This window comes from Camelus ferus, chromosome 6 (assembly GCF_009834535.1).
Source record: "Camelus ferus isolate YT-003-E chromosome 6, BCGSAC_Cfer_1.0, whole genome shotgun sequence".
Lineage (NCBI taxonomy): Eukaryota > Metazoa > Chordata > Mammalia > Artiodactyla > Camelidae > Camelus > Camelus ferus.
The window spans coordinates 84,410,966-84,434,163 of NC_045701.1; the positions used below are offsets into that span (position 1 = coordinate 84,410,966).

Consider the following 23,198-nt stretch of genomic DNA (forward strand, 5'->3'; position numbering starts at 1 on the left):
ACAGAGTGTCGGTTTCCTCCTAGTGTTCTGAGTGAGTTAAAAAAAGCATTCTAGGACTTCCACAGTCCCCTTTGTTTCTCTCTGTTAAAACGTGACCCCTGGCACATAGGAGGGGAGCCGGGCCACTCCATTCCCAGCTCCACCACTGCTGAGTGACCTTTGGGAGTCAACCTTTCCTCTGAGTTTTCTAAGAATAAAATAAATGCAAAAAAAATCAAATCAATCTCAGTGCTCTGAGCGCCTTAAAGATCGGCACTATGTGAATGCAGGCTCACGCCTCTGTTCTGCCATAGCTATTTTTGGCCCCATCAGCCTAAGAAGCAGGTCTCGCAGAGGGGGTGTACGTGCTCTTCCTTGAGGGCTGGCACACGTCTCCTTCCACGGCCTCAGCCGTCTGAGTCACATGTGGGGACGAGTGGGCCATCGCTGACATTTACAAAGTCGGCCGGGTCCTGAACCCCGGTGGCTGCCGTGGGATTTTCGGTCAAGCCCTCGAGCACGCCTTTCCCTTTGCTTTGCCAGGGTTCACTCCTGCCCACGCCTTCCAGAAATACCTTCACCCGGGGACTCCGGCTGACGCTGGGATCACAAGCCTGGCGCGGGCTGCCCCTGACGGGGCGTGGGTGGAACTCTCGGGAAACCTTCTCTTTTCTGTTCAATAACTAGGGTGTCTACACATCCTTAAAGCACCCAGTTCCTTCTCAAGTTTCCAATCGGTGCTCCTTTATCAGCAGAGAGGTGCCAGAACCATGTTTAAGCAACTCCCAACCTGAAGGTTGGTGCCCTACTATTATTAATTATTATTATTACTAATATTATTATCATTAGTACTACTTATTAGCTGCCATTTATTGAATGTTTCTTGGATTCCAGGCTCTGCATTGTGTCAATTTTACAGCAAAAAATTCTCACAACTACCCATATGTGGGGGGGGGGAGTCCCATTTTACAGATGTGGAAACTGAGGCCCCAAGCAGTTAAGGATACATGACCCAAATCACTTAGCTCATGAACAAGGGTGGACCCAGGTCTTGAGGGCAGGAAAGCCAGGCTGTGAACCACTGTGCTGTAACACCACTTTTAAGCGTGTAGTTTCTGCCAAGTACAGGTTGTATAATTTCCAGTCTTCACTGCAATCTCTCCCCAGGTAAGTGTCATGAACTCCATTTTACAGATAAGGAAACTGAAGCTGAGAGGGATGTGATGTGTCCGGGGTCCCAGAGCTAGGAGGGGAAGAGCTGCATCTGACCCCAAAGTCCCCTGACCCGATTACCATTCTCTGGGATGCTGGCTCTCAAAGTGTGCGCCCTGGGCCGGCAGCATCAGCATCGCCTGAGAATGTATCAGGGACACAAATCCTAGGGCCCCACCCCAGGAATTCCACGGATGGGCTCCAACAACCTGTGTTTAAACAAGCGCTCTGGGGAACCCTGACCACACTCACATTTGAGAATCCCTGGTCTAGTGCTTCCCACAGTTTGCAGAAGTTTACAAAGTGCAGCTGCCCTAGGCTGCCACCACCTTCAGTTTGAAGCGTCACAGGCAGAGCTTAGGAAACGAAGGGCGTTGGTGGAGACGCTGGGCTGGCCGAGGATCTTCCACATCACAAGATCCACATCCTTTCCATGCTCGTTCTCGACGGCAGGCAGGACTCAGGGCAGGGCTGCCTCAGTAGACTTCCCAGGGCTGCCAGGAAGGGTGACCCAGCTGGGACCTCATGGAGGAATGTGGCGCTGAGCTGTCCTCACGATTGGTAAGTTCTCAAAAGGGGTTGGGGGAGCCAGTACTCTTGAAAGTCTCATGGTAAAACAAAACAAAACAAGCACACCAAAAACAACAAAAAATAATAGAAAAACCATGCTGTCGCTGTCAAAAGCACAGCCTGGCAGTAGGTGACCAACCATCACAGTTTGCCCAGTACTAAAGGGTTTCCTGCAAGGCAGGGCTTTCAAGACTAAAGCCAGGAGAGTCCCGGAGAACCTGGGACACACTGGTCACCTGAGCAGCAGGGCAGCAGCAGGTGCTGTTTCGCTGAGGAGGGAGGCCTGCCTGGCCACGGGAGGACACCCAACAACTCCGGCAAACGTTTCTGGCCCTTCCTGCCGCGGGAGACTTTACTGGTCTGCGTGAGTAGGTGCACAGGTTTCCCTGTATCCTTTCTCCCTCTACGCCAGACACATGCTCCGAAGCCCACACTCCTGCAGGAGTTCATTCCTTCAGCAGGGCGACTCCTGCCCGACCCTCGGGCTCCTAACTCTGGGCCATTGCTTCAGCCACTCCAGGGACTGTCCGGCCTCCCTCTGCTCCTGCCTACCCGAGGTCTACCTGGGAATTCTCCCATGTTGTCCCAGATCCTCTCTTCTTGCCCCCTTTGGAATTAAGTATCCTTCCCCAAAGCACCTTTGAATTCCTCAAGCCCAACACTCAGGCTGCTCTTTATCAGAATGACTTTCACAGAATGATTAGCAGCAACGGATACCTGTCCAGTTTTCAAAAGTACTTGCCACTTACGGGAATCCTCCTGTCAACCCGGTGGTGGAGGGGAAATCCTCACACCTAAAACTCACGATTAAGTTAACCAGGCCTCTTAAAACTGTGCAGAGGAAGAGGCAGGGCTACCACGCCAGCCTAGGCTCAGGGCCTCAGCCTCTTATGCTGTGTCAGTCTTCTCATTCCCCGAGCCCTGCCAGTGAGGACAAGTCCCTGTGCACCTCTGTGGGCCTCCAGTGTGGCCATCACAGGGCTGAACAGAGAGCAGATGCTCGGCGAACGTTCGCCAGGTGAAGGAGAGGCCCTTGTGAGCGGCAGGGATGCAGACACATCTGATGACCAAAGAAGCAAGGGCTGGCATGTGCCTGGAGCCAGCATACCCAGAAAGATGGCAGGAAAGGATACTCCCACAGACCCCCTCTGCAGGTGATGGGCCACTGGACCGGGAGCTCCATGTGAGCAGGAGCTGCCCCTCTCTTGCTCACTGTTGCTGTCCTAGCCCCTGGCACAGTGCCAGCACCTGGGGACCTTCGTGCACACCTGCTGAGACCACAGAGGCTTCACAGCACCAGAGCCCTGTGCTCTGTGGGAGAGGCTAATTCCTTGGGGATTGCCGAACAGGCAGAAGTTGTGGAAGTGGCCACGGCCACACTCTGTCTGGCATACTGGGCACTACTCACGAGTGGGATTCTGGGCTGTGCTCAGTGAGGACCAAGAGAATGTACACAACATATTCTCTGTCACTGGTCTAATCTGCCAGGCACGCCATGGCTGTGAGGTACTCTGCTGTCCTCTTGCCCAGAGTCCATGTCCGCATCCTCGGGTTGTAACCCCTCTACCTGGATTTTCCTCTGAGAAGCCACCACCCCTACTTAACCTCCATCCATACACCTCAACTGCCAAGGGTGGTCACATGGCCCAGGCCTGACCAATCAGCACATTCCATCCCATAGACCGCCATGATTGGTCCAAGGATGGACATGTGACCCAAGCTGGTCCAGTGAAAGTCAGCCCCAGGACTTCAGTTGAATGATTGAGGAAGAGAAGTTCTCCTTGTAGGGAGATTACTAAGGTGTATGGAATTCTGGACCCTGGAGCCATAGGGACCAGGCCAGCCTGAGAGAAAAGCCAAACAAAGAGAAACCAGAAGAGAGAGATGAAGGCAGAAATCCACCACCATCATCACATAAGACCTGCTGCTGGAATATCCTGATACTTGGGCCAAAAAACAAACATCTCTCTCTCTAGTTTTTGTATCACTTAAGCCACTTCAAGATGGGTTTCTGCCACTTGTAACTGAAAAAGTCCTGCCATATTATCAATCCACACCTGCTGTCCTCGCACCCAGAAGTGCCTTCAGGCCCCAAGCTCAACATGAGGCCTCTGTCCCCTCACACCAGGCAGCCCCCACCCACCTCCCCTTCTCTGCAGCCCCCACCCGCCTCCCCCTGGTCTGGCTTCAGCCCCTTGCGGGTGGTCTGGGGCCTGAAGTATCTCAAAGGTCCTCACTTGACCCCAGTCCGGCAGCTTACCCCAATCCACCCTCCACGGTGTCAGGAAAGCTGACCTTTCTGAAGCAGGCCATGTGGGGATTGTGTTCCTTCCCTGCCCAACACCTACATGGGCTCATCGCTGCCCAGAGCAGGGTTTCCTAAAGGATGGGGCGCCTGTCCCTGCAGTTAAGGGAGCTGGCTCTAGATGGTGCATGGACCCGGCCTCAGACCCACAAAAACAGAGAACAAGAAACTAAGCCCGCTTCTGATTCTCTCACAAACTTCCTAATTTCATTCCAGAGAAGAACCTCTGCACGGTGCTACCACAGCTCTGACGCCTCTCTGCCACCTGCTTTCTCCCTTTTTGCCAGAGAGAAGGCCTCCTGCTCAGAAACTTCCACGGCAGGCTACAATGTTAAAACATTGGTTTGTTTTCATGGCATTTGTTTTTGGGGTCACCTATTTATGCAAGTGATTCTCTTTTTTTATTAATAGCACTTACATAAAGTTTTCTTTGAAAATTAATTTGTATAAACTCAAAAGTGAGTCTATTTAAAGAAAAAAATAAGGCAAACAACAGGAGGCATTTGGATACGGTGAATGTTTGGCAACAACGATTCACAGGTTGAAATGTGATCTACTCAGCCAGGCACATAAGGCCCTTCTCACTTCGCCCCTCGACCAATCCTTCAAACCCACTGAGGCTCTTGCAACTCTCCAGATCAGTCTGCCAGAGTCAGAGCTCCAAGCCTTCACCTCGTTGTTCCTTCTGCCTGGATGCCCTTTTCCCACAACCCCTTTATCAACTGAGAACAATTCCATTTATTATTTAAGGGCCCCGGTCAATGCTACTGTTGACTGTGGTTGTAGTTTGGCCCAGCTACTCAAGGATTTCCAGCACACCGGGAAACCAGTGAGCTCTCTCGGGCCACTTTTTGAGGGTTCCTGGCAGAAGGGCCTTCCTTGAGGCTGAGAGATCCCAGAGACCAGAATGGACTTTCAGGTCTGTGTCTGGCACAGATGCTCAGTGAACACAGGATGAATGGAACAGACTGTAACGAGAGCCTGTGGAGTCATCCAGTACAAGTGCACCTGGAGCCCAAATAGCGGAGGGAGAAGGAATTCAAAAGGAAGGGAAGGGCGTGATCTCCAGGGCCAGGGGCCTAAGGTCAGACCCCACAGTACCGCCCGGGGATTCCTTCAGGAGAGAGGAGGAGGGTGAGCACCTGGCTTGGAAGGATGCTGCAGAGGCCTGGAACAGAGGACCTGGTAGGCTGAGGTTCTTGATTTCGACTTGCATTTGAATCACCTCAGAACTTGCTATGATGCCAGTTCCTAAGCCCCACGCTCAAGGCTCTGACTCGGTGTTTGAAGTGGGCCTGCGAACCTGCACTTTAAAATGAATGCTTTTGGGGGTGAGGGATGGCTCAGTGGTAAAGTGTGTGCTTAGCAAGCATGAGGTCCTGGGCTCAATCCCCAGTACCTCCATTTTTTAAAAAAAGTATCTATAAATTAAAAAAATTTTTTTTTTAAAAAAAAAGAATGCTTCAGGTGAGGCTGAAGGCCACACTCTGAGAAGAACTGGGCCACAGGAGTCAGGTGAGAATGGAGACAGGTAGGGGCCTGGCAGACAAAACACAGAAATGCCCCCAAACTGCAAAACTTCCCCGGAACACTGCATTCCTTGCCTGGACACTGAGAGTCTGAAATCACAGCTTCCCAGAGAACAAGCCTCGTCAAGGTTATTTAAAATATGCCCCAAATAACTCAGCGGAGATGTGTTTAATGAGGTAGATCCACATATAAGCTCGGGCATTCTCCAGGCCACAATTTGAGTGATCAATCCCAGATACAGAATCTCTTGTTAGCGACCTTATCAACTAGCAATTGTAAGCAGGGAACTTAACCCCCATGGGTCAGAACTGAGGCTATTTCTGGCTAAAGAAACCCTCCTTTGTTTGCAATCAAATTGTTCATAGATGAAATCAAAGCCAACAAGTGAAGGGAGGGGGTTTTCGCAGAATTTGCTGCAATGGCTGAAAGGCATCTGTGTAACTTTGCTCCCAGAGCTGCCACTTCAGCTCTGTACTAATTGCTTCCTTACGTGTGAATGAAAAGCAAAAATGAAACCACTCTCAGGGGAGGGGTATTTCAGACCAGTGCCCAGGGCTGCCTCCCTGAAAGGCCTGGCCCGAACAATCCAGGCCGAGTCACTTATCAAATGGAGATTGACTTTTATCTGATTAACCGATGGAGAAACATCCTTCTCCATCTCCCAGAAACCTTCTGTGGGAAAGGCGTTTTGCAGACTGCAGGGAAAAGTTGGGCCTTGGCTTCCCTCCTGCTCGGCCAGTGGAAAATTACAAAGGAAGCAAGGCTGTCCTCTGCTACACTCACAGGTTCTTCCTGGGCCCCAGAAAACACAGAGAGAAACCCAGGATTGGAGCCAGCCTTCACTTACCTGGGGCAGAGAGGAGTCTGGGGGGCGGCGGGGGCGGGGGTGGCGGGGGCAGCGGGGGAGGGGGCCGGCACTGGCAGATGTGTTGACAGCTGTCGGTCACCTTGGAGCAGGACTTCTGGGGCTCACCGTGCGTCACCTGCAGAAATGGGCACAGGTGCCCAAGAGAAGACAGTAAGTCACCTGGGAGCCGAAATGGGACCCCCTCCCATCTGCCCCTTAGACCTAGGCAGGAAGAAGAGACAGAAGCTGGATTGGCTCAAACGGAACAACGTCATGGGAGGCTGGCCTGGTAGGACCAGAGACCAAGTTTTATTTCCAGCTCTGCCAGGAGCCAGCTATGGGAACGTGGCAGTCGGCCTGGGCATTAGTGAGAGGCCGACGAGAACTTGAAGGTTAACTCCTACAATCTCCTCGTCGAACCCATGAGGAAACTGAGGCCCAGGCCGGAGACGTGACTGCCCCAGGTTCTCAAACTCAGCCGGTGACAGGATACTGATTTTACCTCCTCAGTAACCTGACCCAACCACTCCTCCACTCTTCCCTGCGGCAGGGCAAGACCAAGCCCTTGCCTCCTCTCTGGTCACAGCTCCTGACAGCCTGCCTGTGTCCACTCTGGGCCAAGGTCCCCCCACCCTGAGGGAGCAACCTAACCCAGCTAGGCCTCTGCTCTGGTGGCCCATGAGACCAAGGGGAGCAGAGCAACCTCCCCAACATTATCCAAGAGGCCCCTGAGTGGTCTTGTGGGGAAAAAAACCGCCCGCACCTTGCCATGGCCCCCAAATGCCCGTTCACAGCTCAGGGGATCACGAGGCCACAGGGCCCCATCAGGAGGCCCCCAGCAATGCCTCCAGCCCCAGCTCCCTCATTCTCTCATCCTCTGCTCTGCCCTCGAGGCCTTCCTTCCAATCCCTGACCGCTGGCCACGCTCTCTCCCTTTGCGAATGCTGCTCCAATGGCCTGGAATGTTCTCCCACACCTTTTCCCTGCTGCGATGCCGGTTACTCAGCTTGGCTGTCCCCTCCTCAGGGAAGCATCTCCAACCCACCCCTGACCAGGTCACATCTCCATTTTACAGGTTCTCTTGGCATCAGGGGCAGCAAATCTCCACTGCGCTGTTTACCTGGTTCAACCCCCTATTTACCATTGGACTATAAAGTCCATAGGGCCAGGGGCCAGGCCTTTTATTTTTTTCTCTCTTGCCATCATAACCCGTAAGGGCGTGCCTGGAGTTCCCCAGAATCCATGCCTCCTGAATCCTGGTCTGGTGTTCCTTTGACATCAGTCCTAGTTTCCCCATCTGTAAACTAACAAGGGGAGCAAAGTGGGCTGTGCTCAACCAGCGGTTCCCAGCCCTGACTGCACATCAGAATCTCCCAGGCAGCTTTAAAAAATGCTCACGCTGAGCCTTTCCCACGCCAGTTAAGTCAGAGTTTCTGCAGGTGGAGCTGGGCGTGTGTATGTTGTCTAAACACCCTAGGTTAAACTTCTAATGTACAGCCAGTGAGAAAATGGCTGGTTTAGACCAACTGCCAGCATCCCTCCCTATGACAGAGTGCCATAAATCCTTGCATCTAGCATTTTCTGCCTGTCCCAGGGAACAGCTGGTTTAAAGGCAGAAAGGAAAGAGTTGGTGGTCACCCTCTACCTCAGTGATGCCTAGACTCCAGTGAGGAGACACCTAACCCCAATTTCCCCGCAAACAGCCACGTGTGGCTGCCTTCAGAGGTTAATGCAGACCCTTTGCTGCATGCCTCCCAGCCCCGCAGAGAGAGCCGGCAGGGCTCAGCTTGCTCCCTCCCCACTTGGCAGATGTGAACAGGAGGGATCTAGCCACCCGGATGGCAGTAGGAGGTGGATTGATTTACAGCCCTGACTTCACATCTATGAGGCCAAGAAGCTCCGCCTCACCACCTTCTAGTGTTTTTAAAGGACCATGGACTGCATTTCAAACTCTGGAAGGCAATCTTATCTCCCACTGGGAAAAGCCTATCCTCAGATGGTAAACTTTTCCTCAATTATTTTACAGAGAAGAGTAATTCCTTAGAGGTCATGGCTAATCCACTGCCTTCTCCACCAGTGCAGTTGTCAGCCCTCCCATCCCCATCATCGAGACGGTCCTCTGGATTTCAGATCTTCTAAGACCACGGGGAATGCTCGAAAGCTCCCTTCTCCCAGCGGCTGGCCTCTGAGATCGCTTCTCCACCGAACTCTACCGAGTTTGTGCGAACTTCGAGCAATGCCATTGCCAAAGCAATTACTTTCCCACTCTCCAAAGTGCAATTTATGCGAGAGAGTTCAAGAGGAGCACGTTTGCTTAACCTGGCCCAACACAATGACCTATTTTTGTGAGAGGATTTCAGGGCTCAGATGTATAAGAGCGCTCAATGTGATGAAATTACAGGCAGGGAAATCGGGCCAAGTTTCAAGGCTGAAGGGGTGGGGGGAGAAGGCGCACACTGCATTTTACAGATCTGTGGTCTCTCATATAACAGTCTCACTGAAATGGGAGAGGGCACCACTGCTTAACCAACCATCATCACACAGGTACCCAGCCTGGGCTGGCTGTCCTTCTCCCCGAGGCTTGGGCCCCTCACCGGCGTTTGGTCCAGTGCGAGACTGTGGCCACTGAGCCTCCCTTGACTGACAGTTGGTTACTCAGGCCCTTTATCCACTTGCCAATTTCTCTTCATCCTTTAAACCTAGCTCTTGCATAGTCTTCCCAGGCAAGACATCCTGAACGCATCCCATGGCCCCCCGAATTAGACCCACCTGCCCAGTGCTGCCTCTTCACCTTGTAAATCCTCCTTTTTGGGGCACTTTCCTCACTGTTCCGTAATGTCTGTCACCGCACACCAAGTTGTGAGCATCTTGGAGCAGAAAGGTACGTGGGTTTGTGCTTTACAAATCCTGACCAAGTGTGACTCCCTGAGCCCTACTGTGCGTCAGTCATGGGAAACAGGTGCTCACTTCACTACGAGGATGATGGAGAGAGGTAGCTATTATTACACACATACAGGCTGGGAGGGCCGGCTCGGCAAGGCTAAGTTACGCGCCAAAGTTGCACAGGGCCTGGCATTCAGTTGGTGCTCAGTGAAAACATGTCTGGGGATGCCCAGCAGCAGAGAAACGTGGGATCTGCCCTGTTCCCCAGCATTGCGTCCACTTTGAGGTTCTGCAGATCAGTGAGGTTGTGTTTAGACCAGCAGATAGGAAACCTCAGTACCATGAGCTGGTCCCAACACCTGACTTGGTTGGCTTATATCCTGGGGAGTCTCACAAGGAGAAGAAACTTGCCCCTGAAGTCACCTGAGCTTGGCTGGACTTGACTAAGGAGCAGAGGCCTGGAACGGTCAATGACCTGCCTAAAGCTGGTATCATGACTGCCTGTAACCACTTTTTATTACAGTCTGGCCGTCGCCTGCCTTCCTACCCCGCTTTGTAGCATTCTCTGGGGGCCAGAATCCTGACGCACAGGTAGGTCCTGAAGTGGCCTGGATTTGGTTCTAGTCATTATGGTCTGGGGGCCACGGTGCTCCGTGGCAGCCAGTTCCCACTCCTGGCCAATCGGTGCAGCTCTCTGGTCTGGTCTGGTCCTCCTAAATAGTCCTTGAATCCATCCCTTCCCACAACTACAGCCCTAAACCAGGACACCGTCACAGCTCCCCTGTGTAGCCCTTGACCCTCACTGCGGGTTGCCAGATAAAACATGGGATACCCTGTAAAGTTTCTTATCTGAAAATTTAACTGGACAGCCTGTATTTTTATTTGCTAAATCCAGCAACCCTACCTCACCCCACCAGCCTCTTTCCCTCTTGCCTCGCCTTCTCCCTGAATCCAAACCTTGAACTGGAGTTGGACTGAGATTTCTAAAATGCCAGTCTGAGATTGCATCACTCCTTTGTTAAAACTTCCCACTGTCCCCAGAGGCCTCAGGATGAAGTCCAAACTGCAAGACGTGATGTTAGTGGCCTATCACAGAGGCCTCAACTGCAGGTGCCCTCCCCGGGGTTCCTCCAGTGCTCTGTCCTCTCCTCCGGCCTCGGGGCTGTTCCCTTTGCCTGGACTCTTAACTCACACTTGCATCCTGACTCCTGACTTCTCCTTGTTCGTGTTTCAGCTGAAGCACTACATCTGCAAGGCTTCTAAGGCTCCTGCACCAGGTCTCATCCCAAACTATTCGCTCCTGCTGAGCACTCTTGCCTATAGTGACGTGCTCAGCGATCTCTCCAGTGCTAGACTGTCAATGCCACGAGAGCAGAGACCCCCCAGGTCCCTTGCACTTAACATAGGGCCTGGCAAACAGCAGATGTCCAAAAAGTGCTGCTGACTAAATCCACAAAGCTGTGATGACCGACCACGGGGCAGGGGTCAGCATCGCTGGGGTCTGGGACGGCTCCTCACCAGCACACAGAGACCCACAGGCCTGGATCAGAGCCTGCCTCTGGGACGAATGCTTCAGGAGGGCGCCCACAAGGATGATGGCTTCTGGTATCTTTTATGGAGACAGGCCAGCACCACAGTAACTTGATGAGATACACTCCTGTCACACCTAATAAATTCGCCAGCCTGTCATCCTCTTCACTTGCAAAAAAAAAAAAAAAAATCATCTGGAAGTGAACTTGGAAGAATCCTAAATCACAAAACCTCAAAATCTCAATTCCAGACACATTAAGGAAAAAAGGAAAGAGGCTAAGGAGTGCCCCCACCAACCTTGTGGCTGTTAAACATCATCTGACTTTAATAATTAAGTTTCTTATCATCTAGGCAGCAGCCGGAGGCTTGGGGCTGATCTCAAGGTTGCGACCTGGTACTTTGAGGGACCACAAAACTCTTGCTTCACCAATTATCCTATTAAGTACAGGACTTTATGTCAGTTTCACCCTCCCAAATGTTTACGACTTAGGGGGATTCTTCTGGCAAAAAGCTCATGAAAGCACAGATAGATTTCTCTATATTCAAGAAACTCCTATGACATGACAAATTATATACACAATCTCTCTACTTAAAGGAAAACACAAGCTTTGAGCACTTTGACTTTTCCTCTTCCCCTCTTCTCTTCTGGATTCAGCTCTTTTGCTCAAAAACCAGATCCATTCATTCCAAAGCCCCCTTTTCCTTGGCTTCTCAGTCCTTGTCATTTGTAGGTTAATTTTTCCAGCACCTTCAGCCAAGATTTTACCCATCTTACTTGTCTGGAGCATTTCTTTTCTCATTGATTTTCACAAAAATTGATTTGTATTGAGTAGCAGCACCTGAACTACACAAACACACACTCACAAACACACACATCTGCTTGTGTAAATACTGCCTGGCTGAAGGACGCTGTTAAAAAAAAAAAAAAAAAAGAAAACACACACACAAAACAGAGCTACTTCACCCAGTTACTTCTTTTGGTGGGGGTAGGGGGGGTGGTCTGCTGTTTCTATCCTGCTAGTTCCCACAGCAGATCTAGTTCCTGGAGACTGACAACATCACCATGTTGCTCTCCGTACTAGCTGAGAAGGTCTCACAGAAGAGGGAAGACTGTAAACAAATGAATAGAAAAACGAAGTGAGCTGAACATCTGAGGTTCAGCTCAAAGTTGAACAAGAAAAGCTGGTCCCAAACCGCCCACGTGTTTAGAAGTGACAAAATTCTGAATCCCAAGGAGGCACAGCTGAGTTTAATAACTGCTGTTTCACACACTAGACAAAGCTGTCAATTCCGAACGGAAAACAATTGTGAGTGAGACTGAGGCAAGCCAGAGAAAAGAGCAGAAGACAGCCTGATGCTGGGGGTGGAGGGTGTACCCCTCCCCTACTCTAGCAGACCTGTCCACTCAAGCTCCCCACCCAGCTGGCTGGTTCTGGCATGAGAGCCCCAGGTTCTCTCCCAGTGGTCACCCAGGCTACCATCCAAGCGGGGCTGACCTAGCTGGTTCCAGCAGGGCCCCATCACTTGGGACAGTTCATGAACCTCAGCATCCCTTCTTCAGGCTGCACCTCCTACTCAGGGCAACTATCTGAATAATCCCCAATCTCCAAAATGCCACCAGGAGAACATGAAGTGACACCTACCCCAGAGTAGGTATTTCAATGACTGAAATGGAAAAATGTCCTTCAGAGCCTGCCAAACAATTAGCAATTCAAAAATGTTGATCAGACTATGTAGTGATCAAAAGGGTACCTGACTAGCCAGATAGAAGAGTGACATTACTATTACTAATATCAACTGTGGCAGCAACAGCTACCATTTACTGTTTATTATGGTCCAGGCACTGTGCTAAGTAATCTTTATCTCATCAAGTACTTACAATAGCACAATTAAGAAGAAGAAAGCAGGGATCAGAGAGGTTAAGTGCATTGCCTAAAGTTCCCCAGTCTGAAAAGGGGCAGAGCTGGGGCTCAAAATTCAGAGCTGGCTTCAAAGCTCACCTCTCTACCATTCCACTCACCATACCCCTGACTGTGTATGTTTTGGGAGGGACTAGGGACTATCCCATCTAACCATCTCTCTCACCCAAACAAAGGTCACTTGAGTTGGTGGCTACCTGGCCCCTGCCTGGGGGCTGGGGGGCTCAGGGTGAGGACTCCATCACCAGGTAATCCTCACAGATGGACAGCTCCTTCTTACATACCCCCACTAGTGGCCACCGCACAAAATCTGTCCACATCCCCAATTCCACTACCTACAAGAAATACAACCCCTTCTGTGTTGAAGTCCAATTTAAGAAGGCTCATATGAAGTTTACTAGCGGCTCTGGTGGGATATAAAGAATGGATAGTCTTGGGATAATTTTTAAGTTTGTACAAGCTCTAGGGTTTCTTTGTCTGCATTTCTGCAATAGAACAGCATCATGAAGAAAGCATCCCCTAAGCCCTTTCTGTTCCAAGGACCTGTCCGGTAGGCCTCAGCAGGCCAGGGCTGATGCCTCCTTCAGGAGTTTCTTATATTTTCAGGGCCAGAGTATGGGGAGACCTAGCGTCTTTTCTTCTCCTAAACTCTTCCCTGGACCAATTAAAGGGGCGACTGCAAGAAGTCAGGATCCTGGGAGTGAAGTGACAACTACCCCTACCCCGTACCCGGTCCTGCCCAGGAGGTCCTGCAGCCCGCGCCGCCCGCGCCACGGCTCACCTGCACGAAGCCCCAGAGCGGGTGGAGCGCGCAGTGCAGCAGCAGTGAGGGCCAGCAGCAGCCACGGCGCAGCACCAGGTCCCGGAGGAGCATCTTGGCTCGCGGCACCCGCTCCCGGGGCGAACTGTCAGGGGAGCAAAGCTTGGGTCAGGCGGGCGCCGCTGGCATCATCCCGGTCGCGCACCCGCACACGTAGCAGTCCTGGTGGGGCTGGCACCGCTCACACCCTGGGGTACCCTCGCAAACCAAGCCTGGCCCTTCACTCCAGCTTGCACACTCGCTGACTCTTCATGGACAATCACAGAGGCCGGCATCCTAGAACTCACACTCCGTCGTGGTGCACACTCCCAGAATCCTGCGTGCATATCGTGGCCCCAGGCACACCTCCAGAAACATCCAAGCACACTTCCCGAGCCCCGTGCACCTCGCCGGAAACGGCCATGCAAACTCTATTCCACTGTGAGCACACTTCAAACCCGGCGGGCACCACTCACCCTAAGTGCACACCCACAGAAATAGCCATGCACACCCACGGACCCCTGTCCCCACACTCGCTGACCCTGCATGCCCAGCACAATGAAATCACACGCTGCGTGCACCCTCTCTGCCCCGCCGGCCCTCACTGCGCACACTGCAACATATGCACCTCCGTGCGCACCCCGTTTGCCCTCGCGCGCACCCCGCTTGCCCTCGCGCGCTCTGCCGAGCCCTGGCCTCCTGCCTCAGGGCGCGAGCTTTCCCTACGTCTCCATCTCCGCCCGCACCCCTCCAGTGCCTCACGCCACCTTGCTTAGTGGCTGCCCCAGCCGATTCTCGGCGCGGGGAAGGGAGGTCCTCACTCCCCCCGCGGCAGAATCTGTTCCCGAGTCGCCAGACGGCCCCCATTTAAAGCCAACCGCCTCCCCAGTCCCCCGCCCTCTAGGCGGAGCCTCGGTCCTCACCCTGGCGACTGCGCGGGCGCCCGGGGGCTTCACATGCCGGGGAGGAGCGCCGGGCACTGAAGCAAAAGTTTGCGCGCGGCTTGGGCCTCCGGGGCGGCTGAGCCGGGGCCCCGAGCAGGGCGCGCTAGCATGGGGCGCAGGGCACGGTGGCGCCGGCTTCACCCGGCCGCGCGCGGGGCGGGAGGGGCGGCACCCCGCGCCCAGGGCCGGGGCGGGCTGCCGTGGCGGAGGCGGAGGGCGGGGAAAGTCTCCTCCGAGCCGCCTGGAGCCGGCAGCGCGTGCCCTCCCCGGGTCCCCGCCCTTCCCGGTGGCGCCGCGCGGCTGCCCGGGGCGCGGGGGTGCCCGAGCTCTCCCCGCCCGTCACGCCGGCCCGCGGGAAGCAGCGGCTAGAGTCGCTGGCCAGGAGCGCCCGCTCGGGCCTCAGGGTCGCGGGCGGAGGCGAAATAAATAATGCACGAAAAAGGAAAACAGACGTGAGCGGAGCCAGAGCCTCGCCCGCCTCCCGCCCGGAGCTGCGCTCCCGCCCGCGCTCCCCGCCGCCGCCGCCAGCGCCGCTGCAGTGATTCCTCGTCTCCATCTAGCGAGGCTATTGTGTATTGGGCGCTTAATAATTTATTTATCCACCCGCGAGGTAAAGGACTCCTAGCTCCCGAGGGTCCTAAGGGTCTTGCTCCTTGCCTGCCTTCCCCCCTCGGCAAGTTTCTCCGAGGCGGCGGGAAGTGGGTAAGGACTGACTCGTGGAGACCACCTTTGCGCCCTGTCCCTGCAGACTCTCTCCCCGCCCCCGCCCATTTCGGAGGGGGCGAAGACGCCCCGGTTGCCTCGGCTCTAGGTCCAGGCCGCCCCTCCCAGAGCCGAGTGCTGTGTTCTCCCTTCAGTAGTCCGGGAGGGAGGTACCTCTCCAGCCACCGGGCTGCATCTTGGAAGGACTTGCCAAGGACCTCTCCACCACTGCTTTCCCTCAGTCATCTAAACTCCTCTGTTTGAGGCGAGATTATCAACAAGTCGGTGGCGAAGTAGCTCCTTAACGTTTCTCTCAAGCAAGCTCCCCCGCCCCAGGCCACAGCACAGGTATGCGCAGCTGCTCTGATAATTCGGTGGAAGCGCTTGGCAAGAGCTTTGGTTAATAGGGTGACCTTCCATAGCCCCCCCCCCTCCAAGGCATGGAGAATCCTATTTTTAGATTGGGTGAAGGAACCAGAAGCTCGAGACAGAGAGCGGAGAATCAGACACATTAGCTCATTCTTTGAGGAAATATTCACTCAGTTCCTTTCCCTAGTCTCTCTTGGCACCCTTAAGTCACCCCATATAAACACACACTCTGAGTATAAACTGCTCTGCAAACCAGCTTTCAGACCGATTTCCTAGTGACCTCTTTCATGCAGAATGCTGACCCAGGGCTTTTCTCCGTATCAACTGTATAGAACCATATCTGAACCAGCGAGATTCTTGGACACCAACATGAATGAGGCCCTGTCCCTTCCCTCTAAGAGCTTGAGGTCTGATCTGGGAGACAGATAATAAAACTAGCCATTCCACTGTCCGCTGGCATTCCACTGTCAGGTGTGGTGTGACAAAAGGACCTCAACTGAAGGGGACAACAGAGCCATGAAGACTGGAGGGACCCTCCGTCAGTAAATGCTTCCACAATTGGGTGGCCTGCCGGGAGTGGGGGAGTATCTCAAGCATGGGACCTCCTTGGGCAAAAAAGTGGAGATAATTGTTCATTTGTTCTTTCACTCCATACATAGTGTCAGAGAACACCTGCTAAGCGCCAGATAGAGCATTTGATGCTGGGTGTACAACAGTGAACGATCAGATCTTGTTGCTGCCCTTAATGGATTCACCATGGAGCCAGAAGGGATGGAAGGAAACATTGGTATTGGTGGGGAGGGGGTTCCTAGATGACTTTCTTTCACTATTGGTTTGAAGCAGGAGAATGAGGCCCAGAATGATCCCCATTGGTCAGCTGAGGTCAAAACAACACCGAGTATTCTGACACCTTTCTACTTGAGCCAGCCAGGGTATCTTGTTCAGTACATGACTTCAGTCTGTAGATATGACATCAGCCCCTGAGGTTTATACATGGAGCTCATTGCTACTTAAAAATGTTCTTAAATCACATTTTAATTCATTTCTCACCGCTCTGTGAAGTAAATATAATTGGTCCATTTGACAACTTGAGAGACATGACTTCCCCAGGATCACCCAGCTGTTCACCTGCGATTCAGAAGTACTGACCCTCAACCAGAGGTTCAATATTTCGGGAGAACCTAGGCAGGTTATGCATGTTGGAAAGCCTGCATTATCCCCCCTGGTCTTCAGTATTCCTGTACTGGACCCAGTCTGTGTACCTCTTGAGTGTCACCTGGCTCCACATCCTCCTGGTCCTCCTAACACCATGGAATGTCACAACCTTCTTTAGGGTGAAGACCACGCTCTGTCAAGGCCCTCTTGTGCTATAGCAGCAGCCAGCGAGGCTCTGGCTCCTCTCACCCCTCTGGACTCATATGACAACCCACACCATGGTACCTGGGATCTGCCTACTGGAGCCAGGTAACTCTACTCAGACAAGTGGGGAGTTAAACCCTGGAGCAAATTTTGACCAATGAAAGACAGGAGATGGGAGGGACCCAGCATATGGATTGTAGTTGTTCCATTTAGCCTGTCAGGAGATGTCCAGTGGGCATGACTGAGTAACTGGCAAGGTTTTCTTCCAAAGATGTAACCAGCTCGATAACACACAACCTTGTATTTCTGCCCTCCTTCCTTCCTTCACTTCCTTTTACCCTTTATTTGTCTTGCCCTAGGATTATAGTCCTCAATTATGTGTTAACAAGCAAGCATTTCTTTATGCTCTGTCTCCTAAGGAACCAGGGACAATTGGTACCACAAGTGACCGAGAAAGCAAATCTCCAGGATGGGATGTTGGAGCTGGATTTCCCATCTACTTGGAAGTAATAGGAGCCCCGTTACTGAAGGTAAGCAGGTCGTATCAGGCATATAGTTTTAAAGGAGTGAAGTAGGATTGGCCCCACTGAGCCCAGCTGTCAGTGAGAGACCTGCAGACTCTGTGCCTCTTGTTCCTGCGAATGTAGACTCTGAAGGGTTAGTGGTCTCGGCTCCTAGAAGGTGAAGCTCCCACCAATGAACACAGTAAGGGCTGCTCTAGGCTGGAAGCTGTAACTACTACCTGGGCACCTTGGGCTTCTCTTGCCAGTGGACCAGCAGGCAGAAGGAGTTGCTATGCCAGTGGGGTGGTCGTCCCTGATTACCATGGGGAGCTGGGCTTTCTGTTAGACGGTAGGCACAGGGAAGAGCATGTCTAGTGCTGTGGACTGAATTGTGTCCCCCCACGCCATTCATATGTTGCAGCCACAGCTCCCCAATATGACTGTATTTGGAGAAATGGTCTTTAGGAGGAAATGAAGGTGAAATGATGTCATAAAGGTAGGACCTTAATCCAATAGGATTGGTGTCCTTATAAAAAGAGGAAGAGAGATGAGGGTGCTCCTCTCTGTGTGCGCTCAGAGGAAAGGCCGTGTGAGACAAGACAGCCATCTGCAAGCCAGGAAGAGAGCTCGCACCAGAACCCGACTCTGCTGGACCTTTGTCTGGGACTCCACCCTGCAGCACTGGGAGGAAATGAATTTCTGTTGTTCAAGCCACCCAGCCTGTGGTATTTGGTTATGACAGCTCAAGCTGATACTCTGGGATTCACTGGGGCTTCTCTGCTCAGAGGTAACATGAATGGGCAATTATGACATCCAAAGACCCTCCAAGTAAGAACCTCAGACCAGTTGAAGAGCTGGCCTTAGAAACCTAGGATGGGAGGTGTGGGCGGGGGAAGATGACGGATGTCATTTATGGCCCCAGGACCAGCTGTGGCAGCGGGGCTATGGAGCTTGGCTTGCTAATGCTTTTGCGTCTTGTTAGGGAGTTACAAAACTTGGCCACTTCAAAAATTGGACTCGTACCTTCACTCTCAAGTTAATGGCAGCTTTTTCTTAAGTTAGATACAAATATCATATGAGGATGTGAAGAGTTCTGAATAATGCAAGGGGTGGACTGTGCTGGACCCCATTTATGCACCTAGATTTGTTTGGCTCCACCTACCTCCTCCCTCTGCTCAATGGAGAGGGCAGCCATCACCACCATCATCCCATCTCCTAACACTGAGGCTGTCTTAGCCTCAGCTTCCCCCAGGGTAGAGCTGAGCTTCAGTGTGGGTTCCATCACGCCCACTGCGGGAGGGGCCCCAGCGGCAATGGGGCCAAGGCCAGCCTGACCAGACTCATGGAGCCACACGCTGTGGTAGGTGGGATCTGACTCCCAGCAGCTGTCCACAGGGGCCAAGAAACCCGACCTGGAAAGTGTAGAGAGTTAACTCCCTATGATATGAACTTTGATCAAGGAGAGACAAGGGTCTGAAAGATCTGGTAGATGGTCGTTCTCCCCTTTTCCATCCGTGGTTCCACAGGCCTATTGGAATCTGTCTTGTGTGACCGAGCTGTTGGCTGTGGTCCCTGACAAAGCTCAGTGACCTGAGCCCCACATTTCTTTTGCTTTCCTTTCCCTGCCTCTCTGCCTGTTCCCCTCAATCTTTCTGACCTGGAAATGCACCCGTCCCAGACACAAAAATGTGTTATTACTTCTGCTTTTCTTCCAGTTCCCTTTCCTGGGGAATTTAGGCTTAGACAAGTTCTTGGAGGCTTCATGGGCTCTAGAGGCTGTGTCCAGATGTGAAAAATGAAGTGGGATACCGCAGCAACCAGGATGTTTCATATCTGCAACATCTGCAGGACTGCAGCCATTTGAAAGGGGTGGTTCCTTAAGCATCCAGATGTCCTTCCTCAGGCCTCCACTCCTGTGCATCCAGGCAGGTTCCAGGTGGGAAGAGTGTCTCATGTGTCAAGAACACCAACTCTTGGGCCAAACTGCTTAATTATCGTGATCTCATGAGTTGTGGAATCTTTGGGGAATTTCCTAACCTTTAAAGCTGGCCTCCTTTCCTTTGTCTATCAAGAATTATGAGTATTTAGATAGAGTTAGATCACAGAGATCTTAGAAGGATTAACTGAGATCATTCATATATAAACACTTAGCCTGGCACATAGTAACTGCTTTTTTTTAAAAAAAAAATAGGCATCTCTAATTATTTTGAAGGATAGAGGGGAAAAAGTGCTCCTCTTTTGCAAGAGTACTAATTGGCATCAGGGATCTTTTTGAACAAAACACAGGGAAACAACAGAAATGCTTTATAACCAGGAAAGGAGCACTCAACATTGCATCATGAAATGATGCAGGCTCATTATGTTTTGAAATGCCACAAATAAACATATAGTTATCGAAAAAGACATTGGTATTATCCAAATTGTCTATTACCTCAGCTTGAATTAAATATGTGATTGTCAGTGTCACATTTTATAGGTCAGCTGTGACCCTGTCCAGAAAGGACGTGTTCCTGATTGAGCCCGTATGGAGGAGGGGAAACCCAAGGGTCTTCTAGACTTTGTCCCAGACCTCACTTGTCTTTCTGAAGTTGGCCCTACACTCTGACTGGTAATCTAAGAGGTGAGCAGGATCCATTACGAGGGTTGTGTGGGCAGATCCACCTTGCCCCCAGCTCTGAGATAGCTCTTTCCCCAAGAACATTTTGTTCCAAATCCCTTGCAGCCAGATGTTTGGATAGGGAGGAGAGCCAGGAGGAAGCCCAGATTTTAAACTTTTATTTAAAACCACCTGTTCCTTCCCTCCTTTGTCACCCTTTCTGAAATCCTAAAAGGACCAAAACTTTGGGAAAATTTTTCAGGACTGGGCATGCTGGGTGGCACGTTTTCCTACATCACAGGAGAGTCCAAACTGATATGACCCAAGAGAACATTTGATTGGAATTACTTGGTGGGCCACCCTCCTGGCCTAGCCAGTCAATTCCAAACATGAGCCCAGCCAGGAGAGCCAGCTCCGTCTCTTTACTTCCATGTGCTGAGCCAAGCAGAAGCCAACAGGATGAAAGAGAGGGCTCCTTCTCTCCACGATCTCACATTCTAGTTGAGGGAAGAGAAACGCACGTGATCCCTAAGCTGCAAATAGGGCCATTTCTCTTCTCTGCTTTAAACTCCCCAGAAGATGCTCTCCCACAGCACCCAGGCACCCGACCCGTGCTGCCCTCCCCACCATTCACCCCTTTGTACTTGGTGCTTCTGCTGCTCCACTGTTTCACATCTCCCTGCCCTGCTCATGCCGTTTCCTGCACTGAGAATCCCTTCTCCTCTTGTCAGCTCGGCTAATTCCCATACAGTCACCCCTGTCTCCCTTCTCTCGGTCTCACACATTTCTTCATCATGGCACTCTAATTATCAGGATGTGCGCAGTCAGGGATGCGGCAGGGCATGGACTTCATGGAAAGAACTTTGGTTTTGGTGTCATTGGAATGTGGGTGGAATCTGCAAAGTTCCCTTCACCGCTCTGAGCCTCAGCTTCCCTGACTACAAGACAAGGATGCTGGTACTCACTTTGCTGGGCTGCGGTGGAGAAGAATAGGGAAATAATACCTGCAGGGCTTTGATCCCACTGCCTTCACCGCGCAGGTCCACAAGAAGCCCTGTCCGTTTTGTCTAACTGCAAGTTTGTCTCCTCTCCCTGGGGGCAGGGGCTCTGATTTATTCATCTTTGAGTTCAGGCCCCTGGCAGCACCCCACATCTAACAGGAGCTCTGTAAATATGTGAGGGTGACTGTACAAACCAAGTGCCCCAGACCTCTGTGAAAGGGTCCCCTTCACCTCTCCAACGTCCCCTGTCAGTGTCTCCCAGTACCCCTCATCCAGCCTCCTTGCCGTTTAAACACTCAGGCCCAAGACTGTCTCAGGGCCTCGGCCTGGCTGTTCTCTTTGCCGGGAACGCCCTTCCCATGTATCAGCAGGGCCCACTTCCTCACGTCTTTCAAGTCTTTGCTCGAGTGTCGCTTTTCTAACCAGACCCATTGTGACCACCCTATTTAAAATGATAATCCATGCCTGCTGGCGCTCCCCATTCTCCTGAATTCTTTTATTTTTCTCGCTAGTACTTACTGCTTTCTAATACACACTTTTAAAACTTGCTTCCTGTGGTTAGTACGTGTCTTCTCTCACTGGAATGTAAGCTCCATGAGGGTGGGAGGTTTGGGCTCCTGTTTATAGCCCAGAGGGACACTTCTTGTGTCCTGAACCACATCCCCTCAATCCACCTCTGATTTCAGCACAGCGGTGTTGGACAGCTCCTCTGCACCCCGGGGTCCTCTCACTCCTCACCTCCCTACCAAGTTACATCTCTCTGCTTTGCTGCCTGAGAGCCAAGGAAAGTCCAATGAGCAGGAAAAAACCAAAGTGCAGAGAGTGAGGCCTTCAGAAGGCCCTGAACAATGGGGCGAGGTTGTGACATGTGCCCCAGCCTCCCTTTCTTTAAAAACTTCTGAGGCTCATTCTTACGGTTCCTTGGGGGCCTCCAATGGACTGAGGCCCTTTTGCCTGCTAGGGTAATTGTCGCCATTAACACAACCTTAATTGGCTCCTCCCTCCTCCTTCTGGGCTTCTCCCAGATAGATCACCTGCATGAGTTCTAGTCTCATGCTCTGCTTTTGGGAGAACTCAAACCAAGAGACCACCATACTCCAAGCCTAGAGTTTGACCTATGATGGTCCAGTAAATATTTGTGGAAGGAATGAATGGAAGGAGAGACAGTTTACAGAGTTTTACATTTTGTGTCTTGCTTTTTGATGGAATATTTGGGTGACTTTTTTTTTTTAATCATTGGGAGAACTTGCTAAACCTTGTTTCTTCTTGTTTACACTAGGATTTTCATGGAATAACTTTTGCCCGGGAAACTATCTGTCTCTGAGCTTTGTAGATTTTTCAGGGAATGAGGATTTTGCCATTTACTTTAGTCAGAAATGTCAGAAGCATCCAGGAGCTTGAAGATCTCCCGCTAAGACCCGCGTTGACCAGTGCAGCACTCAGCTATTTGTCAGAACTTTTCAAAGAGCACGCCTCTCTCGGAGTATAATGAGAGGGATTACTTTGGTATGTTTGTCCCTGAAATAATTGAGATAATCCATGCTTATTTAGGCATTCAACATTTATAGAATACAGATTACTTGCCAGACTTGGGCCCTGGGGATCAGAATTGCCTGAGACAGGATCCCTGCCCTCCCTCCAGGAGCTCCTAGCTGGTGGGGGAGACAGAGAAGAGAAGAAATGATTATAAATATGGTGTGAGAAGGGCTGTGATAGAGGTGAGCACAGGCTGCAGACTTGCGGGAAGAACCGAGTGCTTTCAGCATCTCGGCACAGTTGTATTTTCTGCTTTAGATTAACCAAATTGTGATTTTTCTGCACACCTTTGCTGTTTACAACTCCCTGCCTTTGCATGGACAGTTTTCTCTGCCTGCAATGCTTCCCCTCTGTCTTCCTGGCAAAATCCTAGTCATCCTTCAGAGCTTAGCTTACATCACTTTGCCCAGGAAACATTACCGCCCTTGCCCCAACACCCCACTGAGTTCATCCCGTCTTGTGCTGACTGTAGCCTGCCTCTTAGGAGCTTGTATAGCTGTTCTTTTTACCCTCTTGTGTGAGTAATGAGTAATTGATGGGATTGGGGGAGGGGATCACGATTTGTGAGAAAAACATATTGACTCCGATACCGAACAGAGCTGGGTTTGAATCTC

The 23,198-nt window shown here is 51.7% G+C and overlaps 1 protein-coding gene across 4 annotated transcripts in view; it reads right to left on the minus strand.

Moving 5' to 3' along the window:
* PRIMA1 (proline rich membrane anchor 1) overlaps positions 1-14,917 on the minus strand; it is a 59,611-nt gene extending 44,694 nt beyond the window's left edge. For 2 of the 4 annotated variants that reach the window (XM_032482552.1, XM_032482555.1), the window contains exons 1-3: positions 14,342-14,437; positions 13,557-13,680; positions 6,444-6,579 (exon numbers count right to left, since the gene is read on the minus strand). In XM_032482552.1, the coding sequence (XP_032338443.1) occupies positions 6,444-6,579; positions 13,557-13,649 (229 nt within the window). In that variant the 5' untranslated portion in view covers positions 13,650-13,680; positions 14,342-14,437. Of the gene's footprint in view, positions 1-6,443; positions 6,580-13,556; positions 13,681-14,235; positions 14,438-14,497 lie in introns of those variants that run through there. The other 2 variants (XM_032482553.1, XM_032482554.1) reach the window with 2 other exon arrangements.
* Between the last annotated feature and the right edge of the window lie 8,281 nt (positions 14,918-23,198).